At 38.8% G+C, this 15165-nt stretch overlaps 1 protein-coding gene across 1 annotated transcript; it reads left to right on the top strand.

Annotated features, from left to right (window-relative positions):
• Window positions 1-8050: 8050 nt before the first annotated feature.
• Window positions 8051-13793, top strand: LOC148094704 (ornithine decarboxylase-like). Its single transcript, XM_087837407.1, has 9 exons — window positions 8051-8298; window positions 9181-9302; window positions 10070-10243; window positions 10322-10494; window positions 10582-10798; window positions 11298-11384; window positions 12076-12232; window positions 12340-12461; window positions 13536-13793. Exons 1-9 carry the CDS (start codon window positions 8280-8282, stop codon window positions 13791-13793), a joined length of 1329 nt encoding a protein of 442 aa, XP_087693533.1. The 5' UTR covers window positions 8051-8279.
• Window positions 13794-15165: the final 1372 nt, after the last annotated feature.

The following is a 15165-nucleotide window of genomic DNA, read 5'->3' as shown; positions in this document are numbered from 1 at the left end:
GGAATATCACCAAAAGTGGGCGAGGTAAGCCCCGATGGGGGTGATAACACCATAAATGTCACCTAGTGTCAAATTCGTAAAATTTGACACCAAGCATAAAAATTCTCCAAAATTTAGAGACAGAATGGAGATCTAGATAGACATAATGTAGCAAGCCACATGAGGATGAAGCGTTGAAATCTATAATATGGGGAAACTATACTCAGTAAAAAGCTGACCATGTTGATTATGTTTACTCCAGTGTGCAGAGATTGGCTATTCTGACCAGGAAATGTAATAAAAAGAATTGTTGGAACAATCTGCGTCAAAAGTCACCTTTGACAGTCCAGACTGGGATGGCGTTGGACATCCTGAGGGTGGAAAAGGGTTGGTGTGACCAAGGTGAGGTTTGGCTTGTTGTATGTATATTTCAAAATGATACAGCTCTGGATGGACCAGTTACCAGGGCATGGAAGAAGGACAGACATTATTAAATGAGGAGAAGGCATTTTTTCTGGGATTGATGATCCTCTGGGTAAGTGGTTGACTAAAGCATGCATAAAATAATCATTTTTGTTATTGATTGGTAATAGATTGATAATAGGCCACATTCACAGCTGTATTGACTTGTTGTGGACGCAGTCTACTTCATGTTTAAGCACTCTAATTAACAGATTGAAAATAGTGACATCAAGGGAAGAATATGCAGTACCACACTATCAGATGCCAGTGACGGTTGGGCTCAGTGATGAATCAGGTGAGCTGGATTCATGGCTGAATCAAGACATAGATTCCCCTGCTGTTGTCAGTGAGGGAAAAACAGTGGGAAAAAAAAAGAAAAATGGCGTTTCAAATGTGAAGTTCATATTAATACGGATTTTGATGTCACTAACCTTTTCTTTTAATTTCTAGCTCCAGGTGAATTGACACATGGGAGTGTGTCAAAAAGGGGGAAGATGAGTTTTAACATCAAACAATGGTTTTATGAATATTCTATGACTTTATTTGTGTGTTTAATAATTTAGGTATGGTAAAACTTAAGCTTGTAATGACCCAAAAGTTCCCAGACTTTTTTAGAGAACCAGTGAGAAGTATAAATCATGATTTTCCTGTTTAAGCATTAATGATTGGAATAAACTGAATAGCGTTTAGAGGATAAAATGCCTGTGTTCACGAGAAGCTGAGTATCGCACTGGAGAGGAAATCGTAGGACGGAAAGCTGAAAGAAATACATGATTTTTGTAAAAAGGTGGCAAATGGTAGAAGTAAAAATGATTAATTTGTTTTTGATTTCCTTTTACTAAAATAAGTGGTTATTTTTATTTTTATATACGCATTGCAAATGTGCTCATAATGAGTTGGCACTCAGTCTTTTGAAGGTCATAAGCTTCGTTCGGCGCGATGGTCCGGACTGATATATTGCAGGTATTGACTTTGAGTGCAGAGGGCTAAATGCAAACACGCTTACACACACATAGATTATGATGAGAATAAGTCCCTGGGTCAGAGCGTCCTGAACATTCTGAATATTCTAAACCAATTTTGAATCACTAGAGGAACAATGAATAATAACATTAGATTATCAAGGCTAGGCAGAGAGGTGTTTTGGTTTTCTGCCTTACAGAGAAAGGAACAGACACCAGACGAGGTCACGGAGATATGAGGATCCTTCGCAGAAGAGATAGACGTGGAGACTGCCGAGACAGCAACTGGGGCCAAGGGTCATGCAATTTGGGCTCCAGCTAGTCACCTCAAAAGGATGGATCCCATAAACACAGCAATAACCATGAAGGGGTTGGCGAAAAAACCAGGAACACCAGACCAACGAGGTTCGAGAGGCTCTTGGTAAAAAGGGGGACACAGCTGTGACCCCAGAATACACAGATCGTTGTTTGAAAATTGGGGCAGAATAATCCCCTGATCTGTGCAACGACTGAAGGGTGGTCTAACCCCTGAGGTCGAAGAAAGAAGAGCAGAGAATCACCCGACTGGAAAACACTGATAGCTGCAGCAATAAAGTAAAGGTTAAAAGCTCCTTAGACAGAGGTTCTAGTCTGAGTACATTTGAAAGGTACAAGGTGGCACCAAAATGAGGTTGGGGAAACTGGAGCACCAAGATAAAGCTGTGGGGGAACTGGAGAGTGATGGAAGTGTCATCTGTACCTGCTATTGTTGTTGTAATCATAGTTTTTCTTGCATCTGAACTGCGCAATCACAGAGGTCATCCCATGTGGTTCACTCGTTAAATGGGGACACAGGGCCTCAGGACTAAGAAGAAGAAATGGACCTCGCAAACCTGGATTCTAGGGTGTAAGTGATCTCTTTAAAAGAGATCAAAGGGGGACTGTGAGATTATTATATTATCTTATGCCACGTTATGCCCCTGATTAATGATTGTGAAGCTATTATGTAGTTTTAGTTTGCATTATTCTCCTGAATTAGAAGAAGGTGATAACTATTACATTTGTTAAACTGATTTGTATTACATTAGACTGCTGATTTATTGTGAATGAATGATATTGTTTTTGATGCATTATACTGCTGAGTTGCTGAGAATACTGTTTTCAGAGAGTCAGGACCTTGCTTTATCTGATGGTAGAGAAGACAGAGAGCACATTCCACGGGAGCTTCACTCGCACCGTTGTTGAAGGTAGACGAAATAGGGAGCCAAGGCCATAAGTCAGGCTCGCTTTTGATTAGAGACTCCCAAACATGATAGCTTGAACCAAGTCTGAAGAATTAGGAGACCAATTGAGGAGATAAGTGTGGGAGGCATAGTAGGGAAAGGTGTTTGTCTTTGTCTCATGTCTCAGAGGTTGTTGTCTCATTCCCTCGGCCAGAGGACGGGTAGAGAGGGTCAGAGCGAGGGCAGTGGACCTGGCAACGGTGACACGGGCCCATGATGCCATTGATGGACATGGAAGCAGCTGATTGGGCCGAGGAGTGACACTTTATATCTAATTTAGTTCTGAGCTCAGATAAAATAATTATCGTGGGTGATTTTAACATCCATGTAGATGCTAAAAATGACAGCCTCAACATGGCATTTAATCTGTTATTAGACTCAATTGGTTTCTCTCAAAATGTAAAAGAACCCACCCACCACTTTAACCACACTCTAGATCTTGTTTTAACATATGGCATAGAAACTGAACATTTAACAGTGTTTCCTGAAAACCCTCTCCTCTTTGATCATTTCCTGATAACATTTACATTTACAATAATTGATTACACAGCAGTGGAGAGTGGACTTTATATAAATAAAATTGAAATTGAACTGAACTGAACACAGCGCAACATATGGTGACCTCTTGTGGTCAAGAGGTCAAAAGGAGGAGTGTGGAGATCAGGGAAATATTTTACTGCTACTATTTATAACCATCCTTATTGCCATTACATTAATTATCATTTCATCAAAGCATTTGTTCAATAGATTACACATGTTCTTAGTTAAGATTATTACACCTATCACAGAGAGCTTCTGTCTGGTAAAAGGCCAGAAGCGCCAACGGGCGGGGTGAGGCTAAGTGCGTTGGAGGTCGAGACATACACACACACAAACAGTAGTTAGACTCATGTTTAGGCTAGGAGTTCGAATAACAGTTTGCAAAAGCTTGTGACTGCAAAAGTATGCCTGTGAAAGGGACAGTCTGCTCCAGGAGATAAGTGAGAGTCGGCACCTGGCCTCGAGACGGAGAGAAGGCTCTTTCCATATATGTCGAAAGTCGTCAATATTATTGTATGTGCTTTGTATGTGTTCTGACGCATGAGGGGGCGTCATAAACCAAACCCTGATGGTATAAAATAACCGTTTGTGTATTATTGGACGGAGATCGATGCTGTCGGTGGGCAGTGTTCATCCCCCCATGCGTGTGTTCATTAAAATCATTGTTTGACCGAAGCTCTTCTGGACCATTATTGTTCTTGTGTTTTTGTGCTCACCCTCAATATCTGAACCCGCAACATAAGTAAGCTATTAAGACTCAATTGTACACCGTGTTCCTGTTTTCCTCCGAAACAATAAGTTCCATGGGAGCAGCCTTTCAACGCCTCTCTCTGTCTCTCGCTAGCAAAGTTGACCCAGACAACAAAGTAAAGCTAGTTTTCGGCTACGAGCCCGACATGAACCCAACGTATTAGCCAGAGGTCCCTTTACTACGGTTCGGAGCCGCAGACCTTCAGTAACAGTAATAAATCACAGCAATAGCACATTCACATAGTTGTAAACAGCATGATAACATATTAAGTAATCCAAAGTATTCAGAATACGTTACTCTCATTGAGTAAAGTAACGGAATACGTTACAGAATACATTTTGGGGCATGTATTCTGTAATCTGTGGTGGAATACATTTTAAAATTAACCTTCCCAACACTGGCAACAGATGTGTGTAGATTAACAACAGATAACATGGAGAGCAGGACAGAACATGACCAATGCTTGGAAGTACCAACATTACTTTGAGTTTGACTCTGTAAAAACTGAGAAGAGCATTAGCGTCCTAGGTGCACTCTACATGAGAACAAAACTTCTTTCTATGGTGAAAAATTCCACGGGAATGTGACACAGAGAAACCTGCCAAACACAGCAGAATGTGATGAAACGTATTTGTTGATTTCTCAGTTCAAGTCAAGTTAATAGAAAAACCTTGTCTGTGCAAGTTAACCAAGTGGAAAAGCTACCTGAAATTCATTACTTATTATAATATATGAATGTCTCTCACTCTCTTCTTCTGCCTCACCGCATCAGGAAGATCCAAACCTGAGCAGTAACTCGACAAGGTGAAAGCAAAATGTGGAAAAACAGTAGTAATTTGATGAAATCATGACTATTAATTATCACGTCACATGATATGATGAGTGACAGTGGTGTAGCACAGACTAATGTTCAGTATGTTTCTGTTTGTTAGTTAATTCATTTCAATTAGGTTCAACTTTCTGTATTTTCTGTATTGTCAGAGAATTCTCAGCTGTATAAAACCAAAATGAAATAAACTCAAAAACAACACAAAATTTTTGCTTCTAACAGCTACGAATTGAATCCTCAAAGCTGTCCAGCTCTTACACTGCCTGTCATGAAATCAATATCCTTAGTATCCTTATTTTCCTATTATATTGTGTTATGTACTTTAATAATGAAGGCTTGTAGAGCAAGGCCACTTTTGACTCACTAAGTGCTCAGCCAGACTGAAAAACATGAAGTTTTAGTGCACAGGCATATTAATAGATAAGACACAGAAAAGAGGAACTTTGCCATATAAGCAATGTTTGAAACTGCGTGACGTCTGAAGTACAGAAATAACACCATATAAGACACATGTTGAGCTAAAAATGTTAGAGCTCTTGCAACTGCCGTTTGAGCTGTGCAGGGGTCTCTCTCTTCCGGAAGATTATTGAATAAAAATAAATATAAATGTTTTAACACACTATGAGTCGGTTTTCTCTGTTCTATCACAGGGACAAAAGAATCGGGGTTAATATGCCCCAATTTAGCATTTGTTGAATTGTTCCTTCAATCCAAAAACCATGGACGCTACAGTTAAGAAACCATTTTATGGAAAATACAATTTCTGGAGAATTTTGTTATTTATTTGCCAGTGACATAGAATCACTGACTGCCATTTAAGGTTTTGCCCATTTGTTTGTTTACACAGATAGTCCCATTGAGACTCAATGTCTTTTTTATGAGAGAGACCTGAAACAACTGTCTGAAACAATTGTATTGTAATTCAATTCAATTTTATTTGTATAGCGCCAAATCACAACAAAACTCACCTCAAGGCGCTTTATATTGTACAGTAGATACAGAGAAAAGCCCAACAATCATATGACCCCTATGAGCAGCACTTTGGCGACAGTGGGAAGGAAAAACTCCCTTTTAACAGGAAGAAACCTCCAGCAAAACCAGGCTCAGGGAGGGGCGGGGCCATCTGCTGCGACCGGTTGGGGTGAGAGAAGAAAGACAGGATAAAGACATGCTGTGGAAGAGAGACAGAGGTTAATAGCAGATATGATTCAATGCAGAGAGGTCTATTAACACATAGTGAGTGAGAAAGGTGACTGGAAAGGAAAAACTCAATGCATCATGGGAATCCCCCGGCAGCCTACATCTATTGCAGCATAACTAAGGGAGGATTCAGGGTCACCTGGTCCAGCCCTAACTATATGCTTTAGCAAAAAAGAAAGTTTGAAGCCTAATCTTAAAAGTAGAGATAGTGTCTACTGTCTCCTGAATCCAAACTGGAAGCTGGTTCCACAGAAGAGGGGCCTGGAAAGTGAAGGCTCTGCCTCCCATTCTACTTTTAAATACTCTAGGAACAACAAGTAGTTCTGCAGAGCGAGAGTGAAGTGCTCTAATAGGGTGATATGGTACTACAAGGTCATTAAGATAAGATGGGGCCTGTAGATTGTACTGTCATTTTAATTAAAAATGATAATTGCAACAATAAAAGAAACAATATTGTCCCTGATGTCCGAGCTTAGTTGAATAAACATTGGGTGCCTTGAAGGTTAAAGGAACTTTAGCCATTTTTCAACGGCCAAACCACCCATCTGATCTTAACATAATAAAGCAAGCTTTTGAGTTATAAATTTAAAAAAAAAACTTAACTCAGGAAGCGTCACACATAAGCAGCTACTCATGGTGGAGAAAACAGCATCTGGTAATGTCCATGTTTTCTAGACTAGACGTCATTTTGGACTTCAGTTTATTTATATATATCACCATTTGTGTAATCACAGTGGTTGTTCTTTAATAACAATAAGTACTCTGTTGGGATAATATGGTACTATAAAGTCACATTTCACAGAGAGAAAATATAAGTTAAAGTGTGACACTCCGTGATGGAGAAAGATGTAGGAAGAATAGGAGAAGCCAATGAGAGATTATTTTCAAAGGTAAACACTGCTCATCAATGGACAATTTACAGCTTACTCATAATATCCCCAAACATTATTTGTTTCTAGATTGTGATTTTATGAAGTGTCTGAAAAACAAATTTGAAGTAACATAATTAAGTGTTAATTACAGGTTGCATGAAAACTGGGGAGTTTAGTATGCTTACAGGCTGAAGTGGTATAGTGGCTAAGTTTACAGTAATGCACAGCAATGCTGAACTGATGGACAGTAGGCTCTTGTGTTCATGGTCAGTGTGAAGTTACAAGTGTGGAGACATCAAATTCAATTCAAAGGGCTGATGCTCTTAATGATCAGTCAACCAAATTAGCTATAAGCTTGATAGCGTCTAGGAGTTGGAACTCGGCCGTGTAGTTTGTGAAAAATCTGCTTATATTTTGTTGAATTCTGTTAACTAAATCCAGAAAGATCATTAAATCTTAGAGAAGCACAGGTCAGTGTCAGGTAGTGGTCAAGTGACCACAGACATTGGGTTTAAAAGGGAGATGAATCACCTGTTCTGCGCTCAAACATTGGTTCCTTCATGTCAGGAGCACCGAAACCTTTGCTTCCGTCAGCCACTGCTCGCCTCAGGTGTCATGAGTATTTTACTCATTCAGCTTTGTTCATTCTTCCATCCTGGTTCAGCCTGCGGACCAGTCGTAACACCGGTTCCGAAGCCGCGGTCAGCGCACCAGGTGTTAATAAAGTAAGTACATGCCTCTTCCAACCCATCACTAGCCTTTGCCGCATTTTGGTCTAGCCAGCACGCTACATGGGCACGCCAATTTATTAAGAATAATCAGTGTGTGTTTCCCCGATCGTGGCAGTCAGCTGATCAAAACTTGCTTACAAATTAAAATCTAACTCTCACAACAGAAATTATTATGTGACTTATTTCTAATTGATTCTTTTCTCCATGCTGTACTACTACTGCTGATCTTAGTGTTCTGCCACCATTACTCTGGGTAATAATTAAATAGATGTGTTCATGAGGTCATACATATAAATGTATTCATGCAGTTACACAGGCAAAAAGTCTCTAGTAATGCAAATTATTACTTTTTTTTAGAGAGTAAAAGCTTATGTTTAGGTTAGCGTAAGTGTCTCCACTAACCTAAACCTCAATTTATAGGCAATAAGGGACCTACAAGTTAATAAAAGAATCCAAGTTAAAATGAGTTAAAGTTCAACATTATTTGTGTGAAAGTTTCGTAATTGTAAATATCTAAAAAAGTTAGATTTGGGAATGGAAATCCTCTTTGCCAGAATGAACTGTTAAAGTCAAATTTACGTAACAAAGTGGGTGGGGAAATGCCACTAACAAAACCAGCCGATCAAGCCATTCTCTGTTGTTTTACTTTGAACTTCTGGAAGTTCTCTGCAAGATCTTCACACTGGAGAACATGGACACTACAAAGGAAGGTAAGCCTAAAACTTTATGATCTGATGTGTGAACATGAACATTGCTGTTTGTCTGTGTAGATTCTCTGTCATTCAGATCATGGTAGTCTAAAGAGCTTGGAAAGAAGGTGACTGGAGTTTCTTTAAGATGTTTCACCGAAAGGTAGGAAAGGAGGTCGGAGAACAGAAAATACTGTCATCCATTATGTAGCAGGTTTATTGGAGAAACTCAGGAGAATTTTCTCCAAGTACATCAGCCCAGGGACAAAATTCCCAAATATTGGTCTGCAAGGGAGATAGATAGGGGGCACCAAACACGGAGACAAGAGATAAACAAACATGAAGACAAGGCTGACTAAACACAGCAGAAGACTAGACAGTACATATGACTATGTTATGACCAGTAAAGACGCAATCAAATAAAAAAAGATAATGACATGAGTTCTATGTTTTTAACTGTATGTTAATACTGACTTCTGATACCGGTCCTGAGATGAATGACAGAGGGAAAAGAAAGTACACGTTGGCCAGTCGTGCAGTCCTCTCCCGAAGTCCTCTCCCTGAAGACCGAATCGGGCAGCAATGATTTATTCCAAAGTCCTCCATCACTGCAAAAATGAGTACAGAAAATACCCCAAATTACAAGTCCACAGTGCTTGCACAGTGGTTAATCCACTTCTCCCTGAAATTTTTGACTGTGAATGACAAAATTCCGTCTTCCAAAGTCACTGTTTTCTCATTCGCAGGAAACTAGAGGAAAAAACTGAACCTTCCTGAATAGCTCCGTTTATACTTATTTCTCAAATGCATCACCTTTTCCCTTCTCTCTTTCTCATACTTTCCGACATCTCACATTGTGTAACACTTTTTCTTTATACGTGCCTTTGCGCTTGACACCTGCAGCTACCATAAATGAATCAATGGTGCGTGTTTTTTCCCCTGAAAATGATGACATTGAAATCCTGGACAGTGGAAGGAGCATCACTGATGTGATAGACACAAGGGTGAAAGAGCTTGGTTCACAGGTGAGTATCAGAGGCAAGTTTTTCCACTTCTTTTACCACTAACTAGCCCATTCTGATAGTTTTAGCAATGTCCCTGACCTCTGTGAAACCTTATATTTCAGAGATTATTATTCCTCATACCGAGGCAATGATGATTATGATAAGATATGAGAAACAAATACTTTGTTACCATACTTCAGGGGCATAATTTTAAGTCACTGAAAGCCTTCAAACATCAAGGTTGTTTGTGCATAAACAATTAACACATGCAAGGCAAGGGTTTTCACTAGTGATGTTCCTGGTGATTAATTTCTAATATTGACTAAAGTAAAAAATTGGACTAATTAACGAGTCTAAAAGGATCTAAAATGTTAAACTTTTGATCTGTTTTGTGTCAAAAACTCATTAAACAAAGGCATTTGAAACCATTAATCACATTCTTTAATAATGAATCATGTCACTTAATTGTGCAGCCCCTTGCATTGTGTATCAATAACTGTATCAGTAAGGCAGAACCCATCTACCATTTCCGCCGCTTATATCGCATTCTGATCGTGTTAACAAAAAGATCAGGCCTAGATTAACAGATTTATGGCATTTCTCGACAACGATGCGCCATCTGGTGGCAGATGGCTGCATAACATTACGTACACAATAATTTACTGAATCAATTAAAATGTTAACAATGACATAATTCATCTTGTCGACTAGCAGCACACCACATCCCTAGTGTGGTGAATACACCAGAGATTTTCGACATCTTTGAAATAAAATGTTTCTTTTTTCAGGGCAAAGATGAGCCATTCCATGTGTTAAATCTTGATGATATATTAGAAAAGCACAACAGGTGGATCACTAGGTTGCCTCGGGTCAAACCTTTCTATGCAGTAAAGTGCAACAACACACCAGCAGTTATCAAGATGCTCATCGCTCTGGACACAGGTTTTGACTGTGCCAGCAAGGTACCGGTGTTTCAAAGATGGATTCTGTTTATGTTCTTGTGAGTTTGTTCATGTGAAACACATCTTTGTCTGACGCAGGGTGAGATCGAGCAGGCCCTGTCCCTTGGAGTTACCCCTGATAAGATAATTTATGCCCATCCTACCAAACCATGGTCCCACATCAGATATGCCCGCACTCACAGAGTGAACTTAATGACTTTTGATAATGAGGAGGAACTCTTAAAAATCTCTCTTACCCATCCTCAAGCCAAGTAAGTAAGCAACTGCTAATATGTTTCAGCATTTTATGCAATGTCTTTTGAGAGTATTGACTATTAATGTCTGGACGCATTTTGTAGGCTAGTAATGCGAATTGCAGTGGACGACTCCAAATCTCTCGTAAGACTCAATGCAAAGTTTGGAGTCAGACTGTCCTTAGTTAGTAAACTGCTGGAATGTGCCAGACAGCTGAACTTGGAGGTGATTGGGGTCAGCTTCCACGTAGGCAGTGGGTGCACTGGAAATTTGGCCTTCAAGCAGGCTATCACAGATGCTCGATATGCTTTTGATATAGCAGTAAGTTATTTCTGCACAAACAAACCTTTATAAGAATACTGTACTGTACATTTAATTTAGAATAACTGCCACTAATATGGATTGGTTGTGATGATCAGTTGTTAAATTTACCACTTTCAAGGTATTTTTTAATGTCTTTATTAATGACTCATTCAGTATTGCTTTACGGATCTGATTTAAATTATGAAATATTACTGAAAGTTTTATCTTATTGTGATCAAGTGTTCATATTAATGCTAAAGTAAAGACCAATGTGATGATGCAAGGCGAGAATGTGACTGTGACACTGCACACACTCCTCATTTCTGTAACTTAAAATGACCCAAGTTTATAAAATGGACTTAATGTTGTATTCAGTATGACCTGAAATGAGTGACTGAGCCCACAAACTAATCAGGAAACTATTGAAACAATGGTATTAATATATACAAAGCAGAAGCCTTCTCAGCTAAACCCTACATGGCAAAGTCTCAAGTTTAAACAGATTATATCTTTGCAGAATTCAGCGGGCTTCCAGATGCGCCTCTTGGATATTGGTGGAGGCTTTTCTGGGACAGAAGACTTCACTGAAGTGAAATTTGAGGAGGTATTATTAATAAAAACACTGTACAAGACAGAGGGAACGTGTTTAGGACATTCAAACATAACATTGGTTGGCAGAATTTTAACTTACAATGAGTTGTTCCTTTTAATTGTGATAATATCTGTAATAAATAAGCATATGCACATTTAGTTATGTGTTAGAGCCCTGACTGCCCTGGTGACAGACATCATTCTGTTCAGATGCTGGTCACGTTATCGCTTTCTTTCATCTTTGCTCTTGTTTGCGAAGGGGACCTTGTTGGTTCGGCCTAAAATCAATCATTTTAATGTAAAACTACTGATTACTACAGCTTTTGGAGTAGTGTGATATAGATTGGAACTACCTATACGTGTTACTGTCTTGAGAAGAGAGGTGAGTTCCCAAGGAAAAGTAATTCATCAGCAGCATAAAGATGGCATATTTTGTATATGTATTTGTTTTTTTTTTTTGTTGTCTAGAATATCACACAAACTCTATCCTTGGTATTTTTCATTCTGAATGTTTATCTACCACAATTTAGAATCACCAATCTCTTGTACTTCATAGAAGCACAGGTAGAGACCTCAAAGGTAGAGGTACTGCCTTTGAGGTCAGAGGTACTGATCGCTACAGAACATCTTAAAGTGTCAAGAAAATGTCAGAAGTATTAATAGCTCAGCAATATCCATTAACCTAATGTGTTTTGCATTCTTAGTTTTCAGAAGTCATTAATAAAGCACTGGATGAATTATTCCCACCTGCCAATGGGTTGGAGATCATCGCAGAACCAGGCCGATTCTATGTCGACTCAGCCTTTACACTGGCAGTAAATGTCATTGCCAAAAGAGTTGAAGACACAGATGAACGCAGTGGTAAATGTACAGATATGCAGTTTAAAAGCAAGCTAAATACTCCATAATGATGTGCCTTTGTATTTAAATTGAACTTAATTTCAAATATAACGGTAAATGTTTATCAGATCGGAAGGACTACAGCTCTGAGAAGATGATGATATACTACATTAATGATGGATTATACGGATCATTGAGCTGCCTTACCTATGATCCTGTCCACACCAAGGTTGAACCATGGCCTCTTAGGGTAAATAATATAAAATCACCATACTTTTGAGTGTGTGTTTATATCCAGTTTCTTGTGGTAAAATTGGTAAGATTGTGGTTATAGCATACCATGTACATTGAAGTCATGGTTACAGTTAGGCAATTAATATATGTTTATGTTACTGACATTTAAGATGTGCTGTTGATCAATATTGATGAACAGCACAACTTACTAATAGAACTCAGAATGAGACCTCCATAAGCTTCCTTTTTAATCTTAAGTCACAAAGGCCTTAAAAACTGGTTGGTGGCTGCCTGGCAACCACGATCACTAGGAAAGATTGAGTGTACCTCAACAGGTTTCAAATAGCTACTGGAGTTTGCTGGGAAATTGATTACTTAAGCTCTAGTCATGCCTAGGCCTAGAGATGCTTAGTGTCCCACTTTTAGCCACCAACTGCAATGGAAAAAGTATTCCCTGATGAGTTGGGAAGTGGTTGTGGGAGGTTGCTGTCCCAGGGACAGGTCAGTAGCAGTTGCCATAGTGGCCCATCGTTTATACAGAAGACACAAATTTTTCTGCAAACCATACAGTTGATGTTAAACTGTGAACAATGTGATGCAAACTAAAAATGGAAGACTGTTTGCATTCAAAGTAAGTATTGCACCGTATCACTGTAACCAACAAGTTGTGAAAGGCAAACTGTTTGTATTTACATCTTTACAACATTTCACTACTACTCACTGTTGAGTGTGTGTTTGCAGACAAGTTTGCATCATCATTGTAATCCTCGACTGACTGCAGCATCCAACACAATCACAGGGAATTTTTTGGTGCATCATCAGCTCTGCAAATGAATTCACTTGGTTATACCGAACAACAACTTGTGAATCAGTCAGATAACACGCATTTTTTTTTGTTACTCAATGGGACTAAGGTCTTACTACATCTTGAATTGTTAAATTTAAATCTCATTGCTTGGAAAAAAAAGATAAACCTAGACTTTTTACTTATAGCTCATTACAACTAAACCTGGTATTGTATGGAATTCACATGGTTAGATTGTGAGAGTGCGATTAGGATTTTATATTTTCTTTGCTTTCCTTTTTACAGGCTGTTGACAACAGTGAACCGAGATACTACTCTGTTATCTGGGGTCCAACCTGCCACAGCATTGACAAAGTCACCGAAAGCTGCTGGATTCCTGAGTTGCACGTGGGGGACTGGCTTCTTATTGATAACATGGGGGCTTATTCTCTCAGTGCATCCACTGACTTCAACGGCTTTGAAAGGGCACACATTTACCCTGTTGTGACAGCTAAGACCTGGCTCGCCATACATCAGTCTTGCTTAAAAAACACTATCAATTAATGATCAGATAATAACTGAGAAAAGAATAAAAAAAATGTAACTTAAAAGGGAGTTTTTCCTTCCCACTGTCGCCAAAGTGCTTGCTCATAGGGGGTCATATGCTTGCTCATATGATTGTTGGGTTTTTCTCTTATGAAGCACCTTGAGGCAGCTTTTGTAGTGATTTGGCGCTATATAAATAAAATTGAATTGAATTGAAAGTTTAGAGTTAAAAAAAAAAAAAGTTAATTTCAAAGTCAAAAGTTAATTTAAGCTAGCAAACACATAAAATCAAAACTGGAGTCTTATCCAAGTGCTAAAAATGTTCCCACACTGAAAATGCCACATCGAGATGAACAGAATATACATTTTGGGACATGATCATTATTGTTACTTTGTGGTTCCAAATAGGCATTGTGTCACACAAATATAGCTATTCAAAGCTCATTTTCAATAGACAAACCAATGGCACAACAACATCTTGAAATGACACACTGATCAACAGGACACTGGCTCTTGAATTGAATTGAATTGAATTGAATTTATTTTATTTCAGTCAACAACAACAGATTATAATTTTACTTAAAAGTACTCAAACGTTTCTGTGAAAAGTAAAACAAACTCAACAAAGAAGATAGCCTACTTGAGTAATGAGAGCAGAAGATTTTTTGCATGATGTGGCCTCTAGTTGTTAGCCTGAGCTAAAGGGGACGTAGCATTGTAGAAGGAAAACATCAGTGTGACTCGGCCCGGTTTCAGTAAATGATATAATGTTGATGACACCATTAATAGATCAGACTTTATGTCCTACACAGGATTAAGAGATCACCTTGGCTTGCAGTGAACTCATACACGGAGTATGCACCTAAACTTTTAAAATTCTGCAAAAACATCAGTAAACTATAATTAGTTGTAATATAATTAGCCTCTTAGGTATTTTGTCCTGCACACACCTTGCTTTTGACAGTTTATTTTTTTGTTTTGTACTACTGACTTCCGTTTTGTATGTCCTGAAGTAAAATTGATTTAATTACCAAAATAATTATACTTTTATTTTTGACTATTCCCCAGGAGCCACTGAGATAGATAGTGTAGAAATGTTTAGCTTATTTTAGAGTTTAGAAATGTGTTAACATAGAATGTAGAATTATTGTAGAGACACTGACACTGCCCTCAATGTGATAAAGGCCTGATGGTGTCCTGAATTTAGGAGCAGAGTAAAGGAGACCCTCCCCAGTTGAACTGTGAAAGTAAAACAGAGAGGAGTTAATCCTGAGAGGAAATTCCCCAGAGAATGTTTGGGTGGGGGTCTCAACATTTGACCTGGATAACTGTGATCTGGAAGGGAAATGGGTTTTTTATGACCTCTAGGGAGTCACCTACACCCACAGTG

This window comes from Neolamprologus brichardi, unplaced genomic scaffold (genome assembly GCF_056152115.1).
Source record: "Neolamprologus brichardi isolate AB-2024 unplaced genomic scaffold, ASM5615211v1 NODE_ptg000031l+_length_7269946_cov_1, whole genome shotgun sequence".
NCBI classification, from domain to species: domain Eukaryota; kingdom Metazoa; phylum Chordata; class Actinopteri; order Cichliformes; family Cichlidae; genus Neolamprologus; species Neolamprologus brichardi.
Note: the sequence above shows the minus strand (reverse complement) of the source record. Positions and strands in the feature narration are given on the sequence as shown.